This window comes from Sebastes fasciatus, chromosome 1 (assembly GCF_043250625.1).
Source record: "Sebastes fasciatus isolate fSebFas1 chromosome 1, fSebFas1.pri, whole genome shotgun sequence".
Classification (NCBI taxonomy): Eukaryota; Metazoa; Chordata; class Actinopteri; order Perciformes; family Sebastidae; genus Sebastes; species Sebastes fasciatus.
The window spans coordinates 30,767,814-30,786,864 of NC_133795.1; the positions used below are offsets into that span (position 1 = coordinate 30,767,814).

The 19,051-nt window shown below is 40.4% G+C and overlaps 1 protein-coding gene across 1 annotated transcript; it reads right to left on the reverse strand.

The window, feature by feature from the left end:
• Window positions 1–1,964: 1,964 nt before the first annotated feature.
• On the reverse strand, window positions 1,965–19,051 carry dctn2 (dynactin 2 (p50)). The gene is made up of 14 exons (XM_074642732.1): window positions 18,855–19,051; window positions 18,458–18,526; window positions 14,536–14,632; window positions 13,114–13,175; window positions 12,807–12,905; window positions 10,700–10,860; window positions 9,322–9,475; window positions 9,015–9,080; window positions 8,697–8,735; window positions 8,379–8,456; window positions 7,583–7,654; window positions 6,036–6,138; window positions 4,836–4,927; window positions 1,965–2,827 (listed from the first exon to the last, which is right to left on the reverse strand). Exons 1-14 carry the CDS (start codon window positions 18,888–18,890, stop codon window positions 2,741–2,743), a joined length of 1,215 nt encoding a protein of 404 aa, XP_074498833.1. The 5' UTR covers window positions 18,891–19,051; the 3' UTR covers window positions 1,965–2,740.

The window sequence follows — 19,051 nt, forward strand, 5'->3', positions numbered from 1 at the left end:
TTTATACCCCACTGCTAAAATCGGCTGTTTTGTTAACAGGGGTTCTATTTTCCATAACGTTCATTTATTGTTCATATTCAGGGCCACATAGAGAGCTACGGCGTGAAGTAAAATTGTAATACTTGTTGTTAACAGCATCTTGGGCTGACCTCTTGGTAGTCTTCACTTTGTAATTGTGTATAAATGAGTGTTAACAGATGGGGCTGGGCTGACCCAATCCAGCACACCCAAAATAGAAGGACAAATGCAGTATGACATGATATACAGTACACGGTATGCCTCTGTGCCTCGTCTGGGGCATTCCCTTCTAAGTTGGAGCTCTGGATCTTGTTCCCGGCAAGTCACACTTGATATCTTCTGTCCATTAAGGGAAACAGAAAGCTACTCAGCAGTTAATCCTCCTCTGAAATAAAAAGAAGATATAATACAGGCAATAAGATGATAACATTCGATTATAAATCCACAGGCTTTATCATATATGTTGTGTCTAATTGTGAGCCACATTAACCAGAAGAACACATGTCCAAGGCAGCTTTTATCCAGCTGAAGAGGAAAAGGAGGATGTTTTAGTTATGATGAAACTTGACCCCTAGACTACACGTTTCTTTTGGCAACTCTGTAAACTATTAATCCACTTGCGGCGGCTCCCGGCGGCTGTTACTTAACTCATGATTCATGAGAAACACCTGATCCTTGACCTACTAAACGTTACCTGTCTGTGCAGGTGTCACTAATACGTCACCTGACATCAAGCGCGTGACGCAGCTTGTTGCTATTTGTTAAGCTGCTAATGCCAGATGGATTTGACCTCAGAGTGCTTTGTGTTTATTTACTCTGTGAATGAAGAAGTATCAGACTGGTGCTGACACATTTAAAACCAGTTTGATATTACTGGATGTATAATTTCTGGCACATTTCTATTATGTCTCTTGCTGTATGTCTTAATTCACTGTCAAGTATAACTGGTTGTTCACAAAGGGAATAGGATACTGGTCATATTGAGTTTTTAAAATACTGTTTCTTTGTAATTGTTTGGGGCTTTTTTATGCCTTTGTTAGATAGCTGAGTGATGAGGAGAGCGAGAGATGGGGAACGACGGGTAATGACGGGTAATAAAGGTCCTTGTCTGGACGTGACCCGAGGATGTTGCCATTCATGGTTGGTCACTTAAAGCTCTTCACGTTTTCAGATACTTTTGAAAGTAGTTTTTCCATTGTAGGCAGTATCGTATGAACTAAAATTAGCTCCTTCTATTCACTTGGAATCCAGTTGGTCAAGTTACTCGTCTTTTAGGAATTACCAATGCAAATACTAACTGGATTATAAGTGACTTACCTTTTTAGGAGCGTAATAGCATATATTACTACAGGGGGAATTTGATGGGGCAGAAATATGTTAAAGTATGGTAGAATAATTCTACAATACTGTGTCTGTGAAAACTGAATAACAGTGTGCAATGTGTGCTTAACCTTTTTTTTATTAGATGCTATGCTGCCACCCAGTGTTCATAAACAGACACATAACAATTCTTTACAATAAAGAAACCACAAAGGAGTATTTGTTTTTAAGATTTTGAATACCACCAGATTAGAATTTCATTATGAAGGCAAATAGGATTTTGTCACGCTTTATAAAATGTGTGGCTATATTTTGAAATACCGACAGCTGATGACTCATTGTTTTGTGCTGGTAGCTTGTTCAGCATCTGTATTGTAACCTTGCATCATCCTCTAACTGCTCAGGTATATGTTAAAACATGTCCACATGCTCTTTAAAATGGGAAAGAAATAAGACTTCTTTAAATAAGTTTAGAAATTTGGTGTGATTAATACAGTTTAATAATAATATAATATCTTATTTTTTATATTTTCCAACCAACCAAAATAAGTACTAAGTGGGCAGCTATTTCAACAATGAAGTGATTATTAAAAAAGCGATCATCTCATGAAATAAATGATGCAAGCTTACCGCACTTTGTTTTATTGATCCGTTTCCATGACCACAGATGTACATTACAGTTGACTTGTAGGCAATGACAAAGCAGATTAAAAGTTTGTCTGTGGTGTCTGGTCTCAGTCATAATAATATAGTTACAAGCGACCGAGCGTGAAGAAACAATAAGGTACACAGGCATATTTACAAGCTTTCCTTCCGTGACTTGACCCTGACACTCGCACAAAACGTGCTCCTGCTACAAACACTAGAACACAATAGAGTTTTTTTCTTCCTTTACACAGTTGACAACATGTTTAATATGTCATCCGTGAACCCAACATTACTGTGATCCATTTAATCTGACCAGAGTTTACAGTACTAATCCAGTAATAATAGAGTGAAGCTCCGAAAGGAATGGAGGAATTTCTTATGTTTAATACTAATAATTATAAAAACAATCCAGTCTAAAACTCAATAAGCTTAACAGGGGACTGCAATCAGTGGCATGTATAGAGTGGACAAATGTGTTTTCAGTTGATATCAATTTGTTGCAAGAGAAAGGAAGAGGAAAGGAGGGTGGACAAGAACATTTGGTCTTCTTTTTTTTTTAACTTAATCCATCTTTTCCAACTTTCCAACATTCCACTTAGTGAAAAAAGGCAGAGGCGAAGTAGAGAGCGAGAGAGGGATGGCCAGAAAGGACAGAGTATAACCCCCAACCTCTCCTCTGTGCTCTCTAGCCAGCTCATATTAGTCCATGTTCTACACTCTTCTCTTCTGGACCGGTCCAAACTCTGCCACCCGTTTATTTGGAGAGCTTCTTCATCCTCTGATCTAGTGCAGAAAAGTTCTCTTCTACAGCCACCAGGTTTTCCTTCATTGTCACTTGGACCTTTGGGAGAAGAGGGGAAGAGAGGGGAAGAGAGAAAGTTAGTTTAGAGGTAAAAGAGAAGCAAGTAGGGTTGAAGATGTAGGGAGGAAAGGCGTGGATGTGTGTTACATGTCGTGTCGTGTCGTGTTTTTGGCAACCGGGGTCGATAGTGGCTCTCTTCTAGTCTAGAGGGAGTGTGTTTGTCCGTGCGCTCTAGTCTTTTGAACTAAGACTTTGTGGTTGTGGTTTGTGGCTAGTGATGCCAGTGTCGCTGTCCTTCAGAAAGTAGATTTAATTTAATCATTGTACACTTTTCACCTGTTGTTAATGAATTGATAAATTTGTTTGTACACTTCTGTTGCCCATGTCTCTTTCCCCGGATTTATTTTATTGTTACTCTCCCCCCTCCCCCATCCCCTTGACCCTAAACGGGGCAACGTAACAATGTGGTAGGGATGGGTGGATCGATACTGTGGTATCGATACTCACAAGCTACTCATTATTTAAAAAAAATAATCGATAATAAAATGATATAAACAAAATGTGGCTGCATCACTTCCAAACGTTTGCAATATAGCCTAATGTTTGGGCCAAAACAGCCCTGAGCTGGCCCGTGTCATATTAATGTGGAAACCTATGCAAGATCAGAACCTAGCGCAGTCGCACACTTCCACATCAAACATGTGAGTGAGCCGACTGTAGGAGGTCTACTGAGAGCAAGCGGAGTGATTGATGATTGATGTGTTGGGAGCAGAAAAAAATGGGCAAGCGTAAGGATGTGAGCGACTTTGACAAGGGCCACGTTGTGATGGCTAGACGACCGGGTCAGAGCATCTCCAGAACTGCAGCTCTTGCGGGATGTTCCCAGTCTGCAGTGGTCAGGATCTACCAAAAGTGGTGAACCAGTGACAGGGTCAGACCCGAGGCTCATTGATGCACGTGGGGAACGAAGGCTGGCTTGTGTTGTCCGATCCAATAGAAGAGCTACTGGAGCTCAAATTGCTGAAAGAGTTAATGCTGGTTCCGATAGAAAGGTGTCAGAACACACAGCGCATCGCAGTTTGTTGCATATGGGGCTGCGTAGCCGCAGACCGGTCAGGGTGCTCATGCTGTCCTAATGTTATGGCTGATCGGTGTATTTACATGAGTCTGTAATGGATGTGTAAGGTAAAGTTCACTGGGAGTTATTAAAACATGTAATTAATGAAAATTCTATTGAAAGCCATCATTATTAAGGGCCGTGTGGTTCCAGGAGGCAACAGAATAACTGTCCTTGCTTCAAAAGAAATTATGTTTTTTGTGAAAATGTGCCAACTTTTGATGAAGTAACTTTTTAAAAGTCAAAGGGCACTTCACTTCACAACATAATGTAAGTCTATGAAACGTAAGACCACAACCTTTCTGACTCTGACTTCAGAGGATTGCAAGTTTTGACAAAAATCATCAAAAACGAGAAACACTTTACTCGACAAGGTGCTGCTTTGTCCATCGAAACCAGAAGCCTTCAACTGTGAACGCACAGGTTGAGTATTGTCTGAGGCTTTAGAGAGCATCTGTCCCCATAATTGGTAGCTGCCCTGTGTTAGGCCATGAAAAGCTGCCTTTACAACACACTAAAGTGTATTAGAGGACACTTCCTACACTCATTTATACCACATACAAAGAGCTTATTTCCAAGCGGTTGAGTTTGTCGAGTATTTTTTTAATGAATCCAACATTTTCAATGTGTGATAAAGCTTCTTCTACAAGAAGTTAGAGCAAGGTTTTATTAAGTTTCTACCTCAAAAGATGTAGTTCAGTCCTCTGACTATAGAAATTGATTTGTTCCTGTGATTGTTTCATTGTTTGAAATCTTTCTGTGCGAGACATCGTATTTCTACCGGTCTCGTTAATTCCAATGGGCCCGTGGTTGTAGTAGCTCACACGCCAAGGTGAACATTGAACACTGTTAAAGTTAAGTTTCACACTCCAGCTGTGTTTAAATTGATTTATGTTGCCCAAGTTGTTCAATGGATCTTGAACTTCCTACCTGTGTTAGCAGAGTGTTATTGTCCTTCAGAGAGTTGTTGATCATCTGCTGAGTGGTGTCCAGGTGGGTCAGCAGCTGGCCAAACTGCATGGCTACGAGACGCCAGAGGGGTGGGGTGAAGAGAAATCGAGAGGCAAGAGAAGAGAGAGGAAGAAAGAAGGTGAAGTATTAGTTCTCTAATTTACAAATTTGTGGTACAAAAAAAATGCAATGTTTTCTTTGTGCTCAGCCAAAGTGAAGATGAGTAACGACAAATTTTAATCTGAAACTGATGAATGACTGCTCGGGAAGATTAAACAGTATTTTTCTTTTACTTGTTAAAGAATAAAAATCAGTGCTTCTAAACCCCATTGAGCTAAGAAGCCTTTCGCTGCAGACTGTGACAGATTGGTGCAAAAGAGAGTCTGGATGATAAATGACCTCTTTCAGCTCCCAGAAATGAATTATCAATATAATCTATTAATGCCAAGGTTCTGCTTTCATGTGCTAAATAATAAAAAGATGATAATGTGATATATAAAAATCATGCATCTCTTTCTCCCCGACGGGGTGTTTAACAGTATTGCTAGATTTAGTCTAATTCTATTACCATTTTGAGTCTCCCTCTCAGTGATTTTTTGCCCTTTGTTATAATAGAATGGCATGGTTTAGGCTAATTCCATTATCCGTTTGAATCCCATTTTCGCTTAGTTTTCATCTTTTGTCTCGCACTCAGACGTTCCCATTGCAAATGCAAATCTTTCAGGGCCGTGCATTACTTCTTCCCAACACAGATGCCGGCTGAAACGTGATCCGGGGTTCACACCCTGTTATGTTCTGTAGCTGCATCCTACATAGTTTGAATGTTTAATGCCCCTCCCCCCATCCCCCCACTAACCTACATACATCCTCTCCTTGAACTCTCATGGGTGTCATTTCAAGGTTCTTCTCCCCTCACATAAAATAACAGAACATAAATCATCAAAGTTTTCATTGTTATGATCCTTATTGGGGTGAAATCTGAACCCTAGAGCAATATTATTACAGTAATTGCAATATGAACCAATTATTCAACACCGCTACATTCATATAATATTATGGGGTGAAGTGACAACCGCAACAAATAATATAATATCTCGTGGCTTAGAGAGTTATGTGAGGACACAAAGCCAGTCTTGGGCTACCAACACCAAACAATTTTTTTCAGTTCCTGTGCGTTACCTTGCTCATGCAACTCCTTGACAGCGATGAGCCTCTGCACCACCTGAGGTACAGAAGTGGACATGGCATCCCACTTCTGCACCACGTCATAAAGCTGCGACACCTGAAAGGAAAACACAAACAGGCACATTTAATACCACGATAAAAACATGTTTATTTTACCCAAGGTCACAGATTTGATTATAGTTTCCTGATGCAATAATTACTGTACTGTAAATGATACCTGCATTTATCATTATAATAAACAGTAACTCCTACATTCAACTCTGCCACGCTGTGGTACCAAATGCTAGAATTACTATTCACGCTGCTTTAGATTTGCCCCTTTCCAATTCCAGCTGTATTTTATGACTAATGGCCCAGTTATTGTGGGTCCAATGACTTTATCAGACATAATCTCACATTAAAGGGATCGTTTGGTCGTTTTGAAGTGGGGTTGTATGAGGTACTTATCCATAGTCAGTGTATTACCTACAGTAGACGATGGTTGGCACGCCCCCAGTTTGGAGAAGCAGACAGGAGTTACCGCACGGACGCAAAGCAATGTACTGCTGTGGATGGTCAGTTTAAGTGTACGCTATATTTACAATATTTTCAATGGTTTACCTTGCCGTCAGACAGCTGTTATCTATGCTCTCGCCCAAGCAACCAGATTCCATTGAAAAAAAAAATGTGATTTTACCACGCAGAACATGGGGGTTGCTGGTAATTACAGGATCTTTCAATGGAGTCTGGTGGCTTTGGCGAGAGCATAGATGGATACAACGGCTACAACTGATATAGATTTTTTTTCAGGTGGGTCTTTCTTTTAGGTGGCTAAATTACATTTTGCTGCCGGCTCCGTCCACAGCAGTACATTACTTTGTGTCTGTGAGGTAACTAGTGTAGGTAATACACTGACTATGGATAAGTACCTCATACAACCCCACTTCAAAACACCCCAAACTATCTGCTTTTGTACTATTTTAATTCTTCTTTTTACAAGTAATAGGTCACACACCCTATTTACTAAATCATAAATAAATAAATGCAGTACATTACAGTCTCTCAAAGAATCAAACAGCAATGTGAAATAACCTTATGTCTCAAAAACAAACCTCTTTGCAGTTTCACCGTGATGAAAGAATTAACATGCCCTGCCCTCTACTGGCCTTTTAAGTGTACAGCACTTTAGAACAGTCAATCCCTAATACGCACAAGAACGGTGCCTGGAAATCATGAAGATCTCAATATCTGACATGAAAAAAGTTCATTTCATTATCGACTCAAACTATCAAAAAGCCTAGTGCTAAAACTTTGGTTCATCTCTGACTGCTTCAAGGCTGTGCCAGCTGTTTGTTAAAGACAGCGCTGCTTTCACATTGAACATATGGTGCTACACCTCAGTCTGGCTGCCAGGCACTGTCAAGTGCTAGTGAACGTTTTCCAAATTAATACCTTGTCAGTGTTTACTATCTTTAAGTGCTTGGAAACGGTGTGAAAGCATCTGAGATAATTACTGCACTTAGCTTGCATCGCTGAATGTGCACTGTGCGGAAATTACAAACCTTGTTTTGTGTTTCAGCATCCTCGATCGCTGCCTTGTGTTTGGCGATCTCATTCATCTTCCCAAGGACACTCTAAATGGGAGAGAGCCAAAATGAAATGTATTCAGTTTGAGTGAGATGTACCGCTTTACAGGCATTTAGATACATTACAGAAAAAAAAAGACAAGCATTGATTAGATTAATGTCAGTACTGTGGTAAATTGACAGTTTCTCACGGCGGGCGACGCCTCAGGTAACCCCACCGTATGGAAATTTGGCATGTTTCAAAAGTTATGAAAATACAGTTATCAGTATTTTACCACAAGGCAAATGCACTGCTCTCTCTTTCTCAGAGTTTTCAATAACCCACCAGTGGATGGGGCTGATTGAAAAAGGATTACAGTACGGTCATAGCTGAAGTCCAAAAAGAAAAAAAAATACACCTTCCAAATAACCCCAAAACTTTCTTATGTACCTTTTGATTCATTTTAGCAGGCAAGCTGCAGTAGATATCAATACATACAAGAGTTAGAGGAAGGGCTGAGATCAAGGTCTCGTTTTATATTTTAACATTTGTTGGATACACAAGACACAGCTCGCTGTTGCACCATCTTGACTGTACTGAAGGCAAATAGATGAAACATCGAGCTTGTCATTGAACCCACCATAAGACAGCAAAACAACATGTTTCTTTTAAAACACAAAGTTTCTATTGGAAGCATGATGTATAAATAAGAATGTAATGAAACTGCAATTGAAATTTAAATCAAAATCATCCATTTCCCCCCTAACCCCGTGCTGTATGCAAATTAGTTACCTGCAGTCTGGCCTCCACTTGATCCAGAGTAGCTGAGTCCAGTGCGCTGACCCTCGCCTGCAGGAGCTCTATGGTAGCCTGATTCAAACACACACACACACAAACACACAAGTTATATACAAGCTTGAGCACAAAACTTTGTGTTCTTGCTCTAACTATTGGCACAGCAACAATAAACAAACTTGGAGGAACTGATGTCATTCATCTTTGAAGCATGACCTAGTTCTCTGGCTGCACATCAGATACACAGAGTTGTGAATACACACACACAAACTCCACACAGTGTGTTCCAAAAGAAAGTCGTTGACTTCTTCTTACCATCAAACTGCCTCCTTGTACGCCGGCATTCAGCGGTCCCTGCAAACATAAACACAAAGAGGGGAAAATAAATAATAATAACAACGAGCAATGAAGCCACCTCCATAATTTACATAAATCAAGAAGGAAGGTTTTATTTCCGTTTCATTGAGCGGATGCTTACACGGCAACAGGAGCATGAAAATTATACTGGTGTGAGAGTGAAAGAGAGAATGAGATAAACAGAATTAGTGTGAATGAAAGAGAAAAGCATTAGAGAGGATATGTGTGTGTGTGTGTGTGTGTGCGTGTGAAGACTGCATGTGAGTCGGCGTGTACCTGCTTGTCTGATCCTGAGCCAACAGCCATCTCCAGCTCAGCTAGACGCTTCTCCAGTTCCGCCATCTACAGGGACGGAACAAGGCGACACATGGTTGGCACTGACAACGGCATCCCACAAGACACACACACAAACACCCACGCGCACACACTTCCTGCCTTTTGTCCCGTTTATTCGCCATCAAATATTCTGACATTCATCTCTCATGAGAATGAAAACATAAGCACGTCTGGCAGATCAACATTTCAGTGCATTCATCCCCCAGACACTTGACTGTGCTTCCCTCCACCTCCCATTCCGCTTTACCTTGGCAGACTCGTTGAATTTCTCCTGCTCTGGTCTGCTGTGCAGCTCGTAGAGTACCACTCCATCTGGGCCCTTAGCCGGTGCCGTCGGCTTGCCGTCTCCTGCGGAGTTGCCACGGCTGCCCTTGGCCACTTCCAGCTGGGTGAGCAGACGCCTGGGGGAGGGAAGGAAAAGGAGACACAAAGGGATTTAATGTTCAATATTGTCATCAGCTCCATGTGTTGCTGTGCCCTTCCTCTCTTTTCAAGCTTTGTTGTAAACAGCGAGATCAAGGTGAGCCTTCTAGTAGGCTTGCCGCAGTAGTCGGTGTTACACTGTGGTCGGCCATACACCGATTTGTTGTTTGATGTTTTGCTTTTTTTACAGTAATAAAACCCATTTAGTTAATTTTCGCCTATCAGCGCAATGTTATCAATACATAGTCGGACAAAGGATGCTACAAACTGAAAGTGTCTGCTCTGTATGGAGAACCAGCACAGAGTAGCAGGTGTCATATTTCACACAAACAGGGCGACAATAGAGAGTTGACAGACAAGATGATGACTGCGGATTTGGTGTCGAAGTGAAAAGCAAAAGCGTCTATTTGGCAATATTTCAAATTTAAACCCAATGCTATAAGGAAATCGTAACGTTGATGACATAATCGCTGTAAGGAGGACGGAGCGTTCACAGCCGGTGTGCGCGGTGGAGCAGCGCCGGGTAGAAACCTGTGGCCCGGCAGGGAAACCTGGATCGGAAAGGCCAGACACACAGCCACCCGACGTTAAATATCAAAGTAAGTGCACTACATATATTGACCGTCAATAATAACAAGTTTATTAACCGGTGGGAAAATGTCGTCACGCCACATCCCTACCTTCTAGTCCTTTTTATTCCTATTCTCTCACTTGTGTCACTGTCTCTTTCCCTCTCTACCTTCAGTTCAGAGTTATGGTCTGACATGTCGCAACAGTATGTCTTCATTCTCTCTATGGCCTCTCTGTTAATCTCTCACCTCCTCCAGTTTTTATTTCCCCTCTTCAATCATCTGTCCATCGGTTCTTGTGCTCCCCAGGTAGTGCTACACTGAGATCAGGGGGGTTTATGTGGGCAATTGATAGCAGCTGTACTGTCTTGCCCTTGTTACTCTCTCATTCCTTATATCTGGGTTACAGTAGGCTAATTGATTTAATGAATTCCCCTGCTCTTCCCTCCAACCATCTATTGTTGACCACCTCTATATCTTCAAGCTACCCGTTATCCTCTCCCTCTTTCCATCCATTTCCTGCCTACTACCTCATCACTCTGTCAGGGTCTGAAAGATTGTAGCGTCAGGTTTCAGATTCCAGATGCTTGTCCTCCTGCTTTATTGTCTTGTCACCCTCCCCCCTCAGCTCACCTGGCCAGCGCTCCATCTGGGTCAGCCAGGTTGATGTGTGCCTGCGGTCCCAGAAGTGAGTCGAGATGGGCAGAAACCAGCTGCTGTTTCAGCTGGGCTGCCTGCTGGGCGAGCACCACTGGGGTCAGGCGTTCCTCTGCATTGCTTTCCTTTGTGGCAGCCTGGAAGCAGACGGACACCGCAGCCATTGATTAACTGAGTTTTGCACAGCAGTGACAGTTTTTTTTCGAACAACAACGCAGAGGGTGATGAAATCCAATACCAGAAGTCTGTCTGGGCCAACCAGGTTGGCTGTTCAAAGAGAACATGTGTCCCATGCCAAATTTAGAGTAGAAAACATACTGTATATGTAAACATGCACTCTTGCATTAGGCATGCATATTGGATTTGTTCCAATATTATATTTTAGTAGAACAGAATTAAAGGAAAATTCCAGTATTTTTTAACCTAGGTTTCGATTAGCTACTTTAGCTAACTGCATGGGATCTACTTAAAGCTGTAGTCGGTGACTTTGAGAAAATATGATAAAAAATATTTTTATAAAACTGTCCCTATATCCTGACAGTAGAGCAGGAGACAGATAATCTGTGAAAAAAAAATAATGTGCTTCCTACTATGCTCATAATGGCATTTGCAAGATTTCAACGTGCCCGAAGGCAAACAACCAATCAGAGCCGAGCAGTCTCTGCAGCAGCTGTGAAACACTGCCCGCGAAACTCCCGTTACAAATGGTTAAACTAGGCAGCGCTGAAAAAATATGAATCTTTATTCTGTAACTATAATGCCTATTTCTCGCCTCAAATATTTTCAAAAACATATTTTAATGTTTAGCTGTAAATTGAGAAAATGTGTGACCCAGCTGCTATGTTGTAAACAGTCGAGCCAAAACCAACGGCCACCGGCTGGAACAAAGTTTCTATGCCAATAGGGGCACAGGAGGACACCGAGGAACATGATTTTTTCCCACAAATTATCTTTCTCATGCACTACTGTCATGACAGATTTATAAAAAATAAATGTTATCATGTTTGCTCAAAGTTACTGACTGCCGCTTTAAGGGTAACCAAATTAAATAACTAAATAACTAAACTGTGTTTACTTTTGTTTTGACTCAGTGTTCATGTAAATTTTAAGTTTATTTGGAAAGCTTTGGGAGGAATGTGCTGCTTTACCCGATAAATGTTCTTTTGATGTCATGTGTCATGTTTCCTGAATCTCTACAGCAGAGGCGGCAGGTTAAAAAATATTTTGACCCATATACAAAACAGCCACAATTATGAGAATAAGAAAAAATGCCAGAATCTTCCTTTAACATTAACAATACAAGCAACATAACCTGCATCATAACTTGGCACAACATCATCAAACTATGACATTATTTCATTATTACTCTGCTAATCTGGTCTATCTAAGTAAAATACAACACGTTCTCACATATGCATGCAGCAGTTGACATTTGTATTCATTATATTCACCCTGATGAATGGCCACACATTACTTGGAGAAAGCCAATTACTCTGAGGAGGTCTTTCACAAGTTTAAATTTAGATACAGTAGCAGAGAAGCAGCTTGTTCCCCACAGCCAAGCTGCATATTCTGCCAGCGTGACCTGCATGAGCTCAAACCCTCTGTCACAAAAACTGCCAATTCACGGTTTCGAATAGGGATTTGGTGTTGGACTCATAAAGCAGCAGGCCCTGCTCTGTGAGTAACCAAGTTAATGATCCCCAAGTTTTAATTAGTTTCTCAGGGGTTGAGGGGTCTTTGTAAGTCTGAAAAGCAAATTTCATCAACTCATTTTCAGGGTGAATTTAAGGCTCCAGTGCACACCCACTAAACAAAACTTGGGTCTCTAGTGCAACAGTAAGAACTGGACATCAATATTCCACCCCTGAAAGTGTTTTAACTAGAAGGTTGCCCTTCCCTGAATAAATACATAGACGTGGTCAAGGAGCAGAGTGGAGGAAAGTCCCCCCTGTGACAGGCTATTGAATTAGTGTGTGCAGACAGCAAGATAAAGGCTGGATAATCAGAGTGTACCATCCGTTGCCAAGTCCTGAGGGCAAGGGAGAGGTGTGCCTGAGAGCATGTCTCGCTGTCAGCTCACCTGGATGGTATCCACCTCCTGAGTGAGTTCCTGGATCTCGTTCAGCAGGCGCTGGTACTTCTGCTGGGGCGTCTCCTTCACTCCACAGCCCTCTCCAAGCTAAACACAGATGAAAGCGCAGAGAGAGTGTAATATTACACAACAGCAAAATGAGTCTAGTACAGAGAGAGCAGACTATTGACTTTATCAGAAAACACATGTAGCAAGTGAAAGAAAAATCCTAATGGTGTTGTCACACCTTCAAAGAAGCTAACCTAAAAGAATAAAAAGCGAAGTGTATAATGTCTGCTAGCCAGAGTATACTCACGATTTCAAATTCTCCGGACTCATAGCCCACTCTTCTGCTTCTACTGATTCTGTCTGAGAAGTCTGTGAAAAGGAGACAAATGGGTTGTTAGAGAAATTGAAAAAACAGACAGAAAAAGCAGACTGGTTGTCAGAATAAAGCCCAGTCTGAGCCAGAACAAGATTTGGGGTTTGAAATCAACCAAAGGTTTGACCTGTCATGTTACACCTGTAACAGAAGAGCGACATTTTTTCGAGCTACAGCACCTGTCAACTTCGTCGTTATTAAATGTTGTATGTATTGTGTTAATGGTCATTTATATTTCTTTATCCATTAGGAGTAAATATTGTATTTTGTAAAGCTATTCTAAAAACATAACAGTAATGTTGTTTTGCATACTTAATATTTTTTGGCATTAAAACCCTCAGAAACCTCCCTGATGAAGAAAATATAACCAGCTGTCAGTTTATTATTACACCGAGGTAAAACTAATGCAGTCTAATGCAACAAACTGTAATACATCCTTCCTTAATTATAATAAATAACAAATGTTTTTTTTAGAGAAGTGTTGATTCAAATGTATGGTCAATTTGAGGTGCTGTTGAACTGTATTGCATTCTACAGACAGGTTGTTTCTATTTTTTCCCACTCCAGTTATATCACTGATAGCAGGAAAAATAACAGAAACACCAGTGTCTTTAATTTGTAGAGACTATCAATCCATATCCTTAGTAAAAGTGATTTTACCCTCCAGTTTTACTCTAATAAGTAAAAAGCTGGAGTAAGCAAGTTGGAGCAAATATGATTAAAAAAAGTTATTTTTATAAAACGGTCACAATATCTTGACAGTAGTGCATGAGACAGGTAATCTGGAAAAAAAAATCAGGTGCCTCTGTGTCCTCCGGTGCTCCTAATGGCATCTGCAAGATTTCACAGACCAGAGGAAAACAACCAATCAGAGGCGAGCTGGAGCCTGCCGTCTCTGAGCAGCTGTTAATCACTTGCGAACTCCGATCAAACAGTCAAACTAGGCACAGCTAAACAGTACACTACAAGATGTTTCTGAAAACATTTTACGTGAGAAATAGGCATTACAGTAACAGAATATTAATTCATATTTGCTCAGCGCTGCCTAGTTTGACCGTTTGATTGGAGTTTGCGAGTAATTGACATCTGCCTCCGCTGAATGAACAGCCAATAGGAACGCTCTCTCTCTGAAATGACCTGTGATTGGCCGAAGTAGATTTTTTAAAGCCTGAAAACAGAGCCATGAGGAGGTGCAGAAGTCTAGTTATCTCTCAGAACACTTGAATTACAATATGTTGGAAGGTTATTATGGAATTTTTGCCAAATGATGGCAAAAACATTCAGCCCACTGCAGGTTTAAGTTATGATTAAAAAAAGAAAAAGATAAGAGTGAATTATAATCCACTATGAACTGACCGAGCCCCTTGGTGTTGATGTGCTTGTCTTTGAACTTGTCATAGGCTGCATTGGGGTTGACCACAATCCTCTCCACGCTGTCACTGCAGAGCTCCTCCTGTCATTGAAATACCAGGAAAGAAAGTCAGATAAACATCAACAAAATCTTAAAAGGGCATGTTAGCTATACAGACAGCAAAGACTTAAAAATGAGCCGCCAAAAGTCTCGCAGCCCAAGGTAGACTTGAAATATGTTGATAAATTGGTAAGATTTGAGGGGAAATTATGTGCCTGATCATTGCCCCAAATTATGATTTAAGAGATAATGAATTATGTGGTTCAGTCAACGAGTGTATCATTTCTTATAAAGGTTAGACACCCTCAGAAAATAAAAGCAATTGTATACATGAATCATGAAAATCTGCAAGAGCTTCACAGACATAATTTGGGCTGTCCAGAACAGATTATTTCAACATAATTTAGAGTACCAGCAGGCAAGAGACAAATGTGCAAAATTATGTACTGTATACATCACAGACAGTTTAACCTAGGGCCTGAGTGTAGACTCTTAAGACCATCTTTAAAAAGGTTCATCTTTTATAAAAATGTATCTTCCATGTAGTATAAGTCTACTATGGTTAAAATCAATGTTACGTGAATGAAAAGTTGGAAGCTACTGACACTTTATTTTTCTAAATGACGTGTCTGATTAGTGATTCTGGGGAGTATAAGAAAAAAAAAAAAAAAAAAGTGCATCATTTGATCAAAACTTCCTAGTTGATCAATCATGATGAACTAGAGGTTATGGGTAAGATTAAAACACCACTGACACATACAGATAGATGACATGAGTCCGGGCTCACACACAGATTTGGGTTAAACAAAAAAGACAGACCAACAAAACACACACAACACGAGACGGTTACACAGATGTAAGGAGGACGAGGAGGAGGAGGAGGAGGAGGAGGAAGAGTGAGGAGGAGAGTTAGTCAGGCTCTTACCAGCTCCTTGGGTTTCCAAAGAGAGTTAGAGAAAGTAACGGAAGAGCAGAGGGAGAGAAAAAAGCAGGGGGGAGAGAGAGAGAGAGAGAGACAACACAGATTAATGTGGTTATCACATGCCATGCACACAACAGGAGCAGTTGGCCAGGGTCGGGGGAAGATAAGAAAGAAAGCAGTGTTTCCCAGAGTGGCTGCTAAAAACCCTGGAGACACACTGTTCAGACTGCTGAGGATGTCTCCAGTTCTTTCTCTCTTCCCCGATTCAGGGCGGTAAGATGGTCCATGAACACCAAGTTACTTTCTCCTTTGATACCATACTACACTTTATAATGTAGTTTGACCGTATGCTCTCATGGAGGGCATTGTAGGTCTCACAACATTATGCTATGGATGCAGGGAGTTGGTGTTTTAAATAACAATCCATGACTCAGAATGAAGGGTAACGGAAAAGAAGTCAAGAAACTTAAAAAAAGGCCTAAAAACCCTAAAACGCATTCTGTTACAGAAATTGTAATCTATCATAAATCATTCATCAGGGTGAGTTATTTCTTGATAACATGCTGTTCATCCTAATTTAATTTGCTAGACAAAACCAAAGCTGTTAATGATGTATATCCAAGTTAAGGCCCCTACACAGTGTGATTTTGGGCTGTCCCAGATAAACGGAATGATATCGTTGGTCATCAATCCAAGACGGAGGTCTTAGATCGCACTGTAAGACAACCAATCAGAATATGGCATGAGACTAGGGATAGACTGATCCAATTTCTTTCTTTTGTAAAGTAAAATGAGGCCAGGGATAGCTGTGGCACTAAAAAAGTGAGCCTGCTGCTTGCTGTGACTGAATGTCTGAATGTAACTGACAGCAGAAACACAGAATTATATAATGATGATGACAAAGAAACTGTCGTCTCAAAGTGGATCGGTCACGTCTGGCTGCACCTGATCCACTGAATGATGTTAGCATTATTAAGTAAGGTTAGTGTAGATACTAATCCGATGCATCCCTACATGAAATGACGCAGAATACACTGATCAACACAACATAATTGAATAAAGTTATAGGCATAAACCAAAAAGGCAGCCGGGTAAAATGAGTTTGTGGAACTCTGGCAAAGAGGAAAATCTTGTCGATGCATGTTTCTGATTGCATCGTTAAAGATTCAGCAGGGATTCATCGAACAGTCTGATATGTCACAATTTAATAACGTACAGTCCAGCACAAATTATATTATATTCATTATATCCAAGTGTAACATGCAATGAACCAAATAACCTTCAAGATGTTATCACAGTCTATAGGGGCCTTTAAACTGTCCAGTTAGTCAAAATAGTGTGGTTAGGCAGGAAGCAACTGTTAGAACATGATGAGGTTAAAAATGTAAATAACTAAAACAAATAGACAAATTCTTTTCTAATTAAAGTGATGCTGAAGACCCATCAAAAACATTATTCCCTTGAAATAGTTTAATTGAGCACAAAAAGGAGGAAAAAAATCAATTCCTTGCACTTCAAAACAATCAGAAAAATTGATGAATTACAGAGCACAGAAAAGGGTCACTCCATCGACCTATTTTTCATTTCATCCCAATCAGTAGAGGTAGGAAAAGTGGATATGAGATTTAAAAAAAACATGCATAAGAAGCATGGCATTAAGCTCACTGAGAGGTCTTACTTGTACAAACTAGGGTCCCAGGAGGGGTGAGGGAAGAGTCAAAACAAGGGCAAGGGAATGGGAAGAACGAATGTGGACACATGGAAGGGAAAATGCCAATTAGAATTCACTCAGCTGGTCAGTAAACCGTCCAGATATGTTTAAAGCAAAGTCAGACCGGCATCCGTCAACTGTTTACAAAGCATTTAGCAATAGCACTGTTAAAAAAAAGACTGTACTCTAGCAACGCCAGCACTAACTCTGCTTAATGTTACAGCTGGAAGGCAGTTAGAATAGACATTTCTAAGAGTCACAAGACCATCTTCATGACATAGTTATACACATCCAGAATAGATTTTGTTCCCTGACATTTTAATGGTGTTTGTATGGGACTTTTTTAAATCTATTTTATTCTCGTCTTCCCATACTTACTTCTCTTCATGTACAAATTAACAGATATACTAATATGTATAATATATGGAGGATAAAGTTAAACAGTAACCTGAAAAGGGTATCTTGGCTTTTTGAATGAAATATGAACAAAATACAATTTTTTTTTAGAGAGATAGGCTTAAATTATTGATGAATCATAAATAAAGTCAAAAGGTGCTCACAGATGTCATCTTACAACTTTTGGTGGATAATTTGATTTGTTACACAGTTAGTAAGGACAGCACAGATGCTGTGATAGTTTAATTTAAATGTCACAATTAATACAAAACTGCTGAGCTACAGTCAGTGCTTTCCTTTGTAAGTAATAATAGTAAGCCAAGTGATTGCGTGGTTAGGTGTTTAATCATGGGAGGTACAAATTAACAAATATACTAATATGCATAATATATGGAGGATAAAGTTAAACAGTAACCTGAAAAGGGTATCTTGGCTTTTTGAATGAAATATGAACAAAATACATTTTTTTTAGAGAGATAGGCTTAAATTATTGATGAATCATAAATAAAGTCAAAAGGTGATCTTACAACTTTTGGTGGATAATTTGATTTGTTACACAGTTAGTAAGGACAGCACAGATGCTGTGATAGTTTAATTTAAAATGTCACAATTAGTACAGAACTGCTGAGCGACAGTCCTTTGTAAGTAATAATAGTAAGCCAAGTGATTGCGTGGTTAGGTGTTTAATCATTGGAGGGGTAATGCACACTTAACACAATGAAGAAATCAGTGCTTTCTCTCTCTTTCTATATAAAGTGTAAACACTTGTTAGCTAGTAGGTTAGCTTAATATGCATCGACAAAATGACACATCTACTGAATACAAAACGTCCACTTACCGACTCAAACTGAGCCTGGTCATCTTCTGGCAGGTCACCAGTCTCGTACACGTCCGGTTCATTAAAGGCCTAATGAGACAAAGAGGTAAACAACATGAGACCATCAGATTGATCCTGTTTATTGTCTTTAGCCTGGCCAACGCCCCGGCCCACTCAACTACACGGATCTGCTAACACCAGCTCTCTGCTGGCTTCTAGCACAACACACAACATTAACTGGAAAACATAGCAACTAATAATACACAATTATTAACGCTAGTTGTGTAAACAATAAGCAGAAGTCAGAGTAAACATTGGGGGTGTTAGCTTAGCTTAGCTGAGCTGAGCTGTCACAGCTCGGAGCTAGCGTTGCTAGGTAGCGCTGCTAGCTGATCTGTCTGTCTAGCGTTAGACTTACTATTCCTGGTAAGTTTGCGTATTTAGGATCAGCCATTGTCAGCGGGAAGCAAAGACGACACCGACAAACCACTCTAGAATATGACAGTAGTAGTTAAAACGTGTAAATGATCGATGAACTGAATGAAATCGTGATAAAAGCTATCGATAGATGAGCCAGCAGGTCTCTCTCTCTCTCAGCCGGCGGAGGCTTCTTCC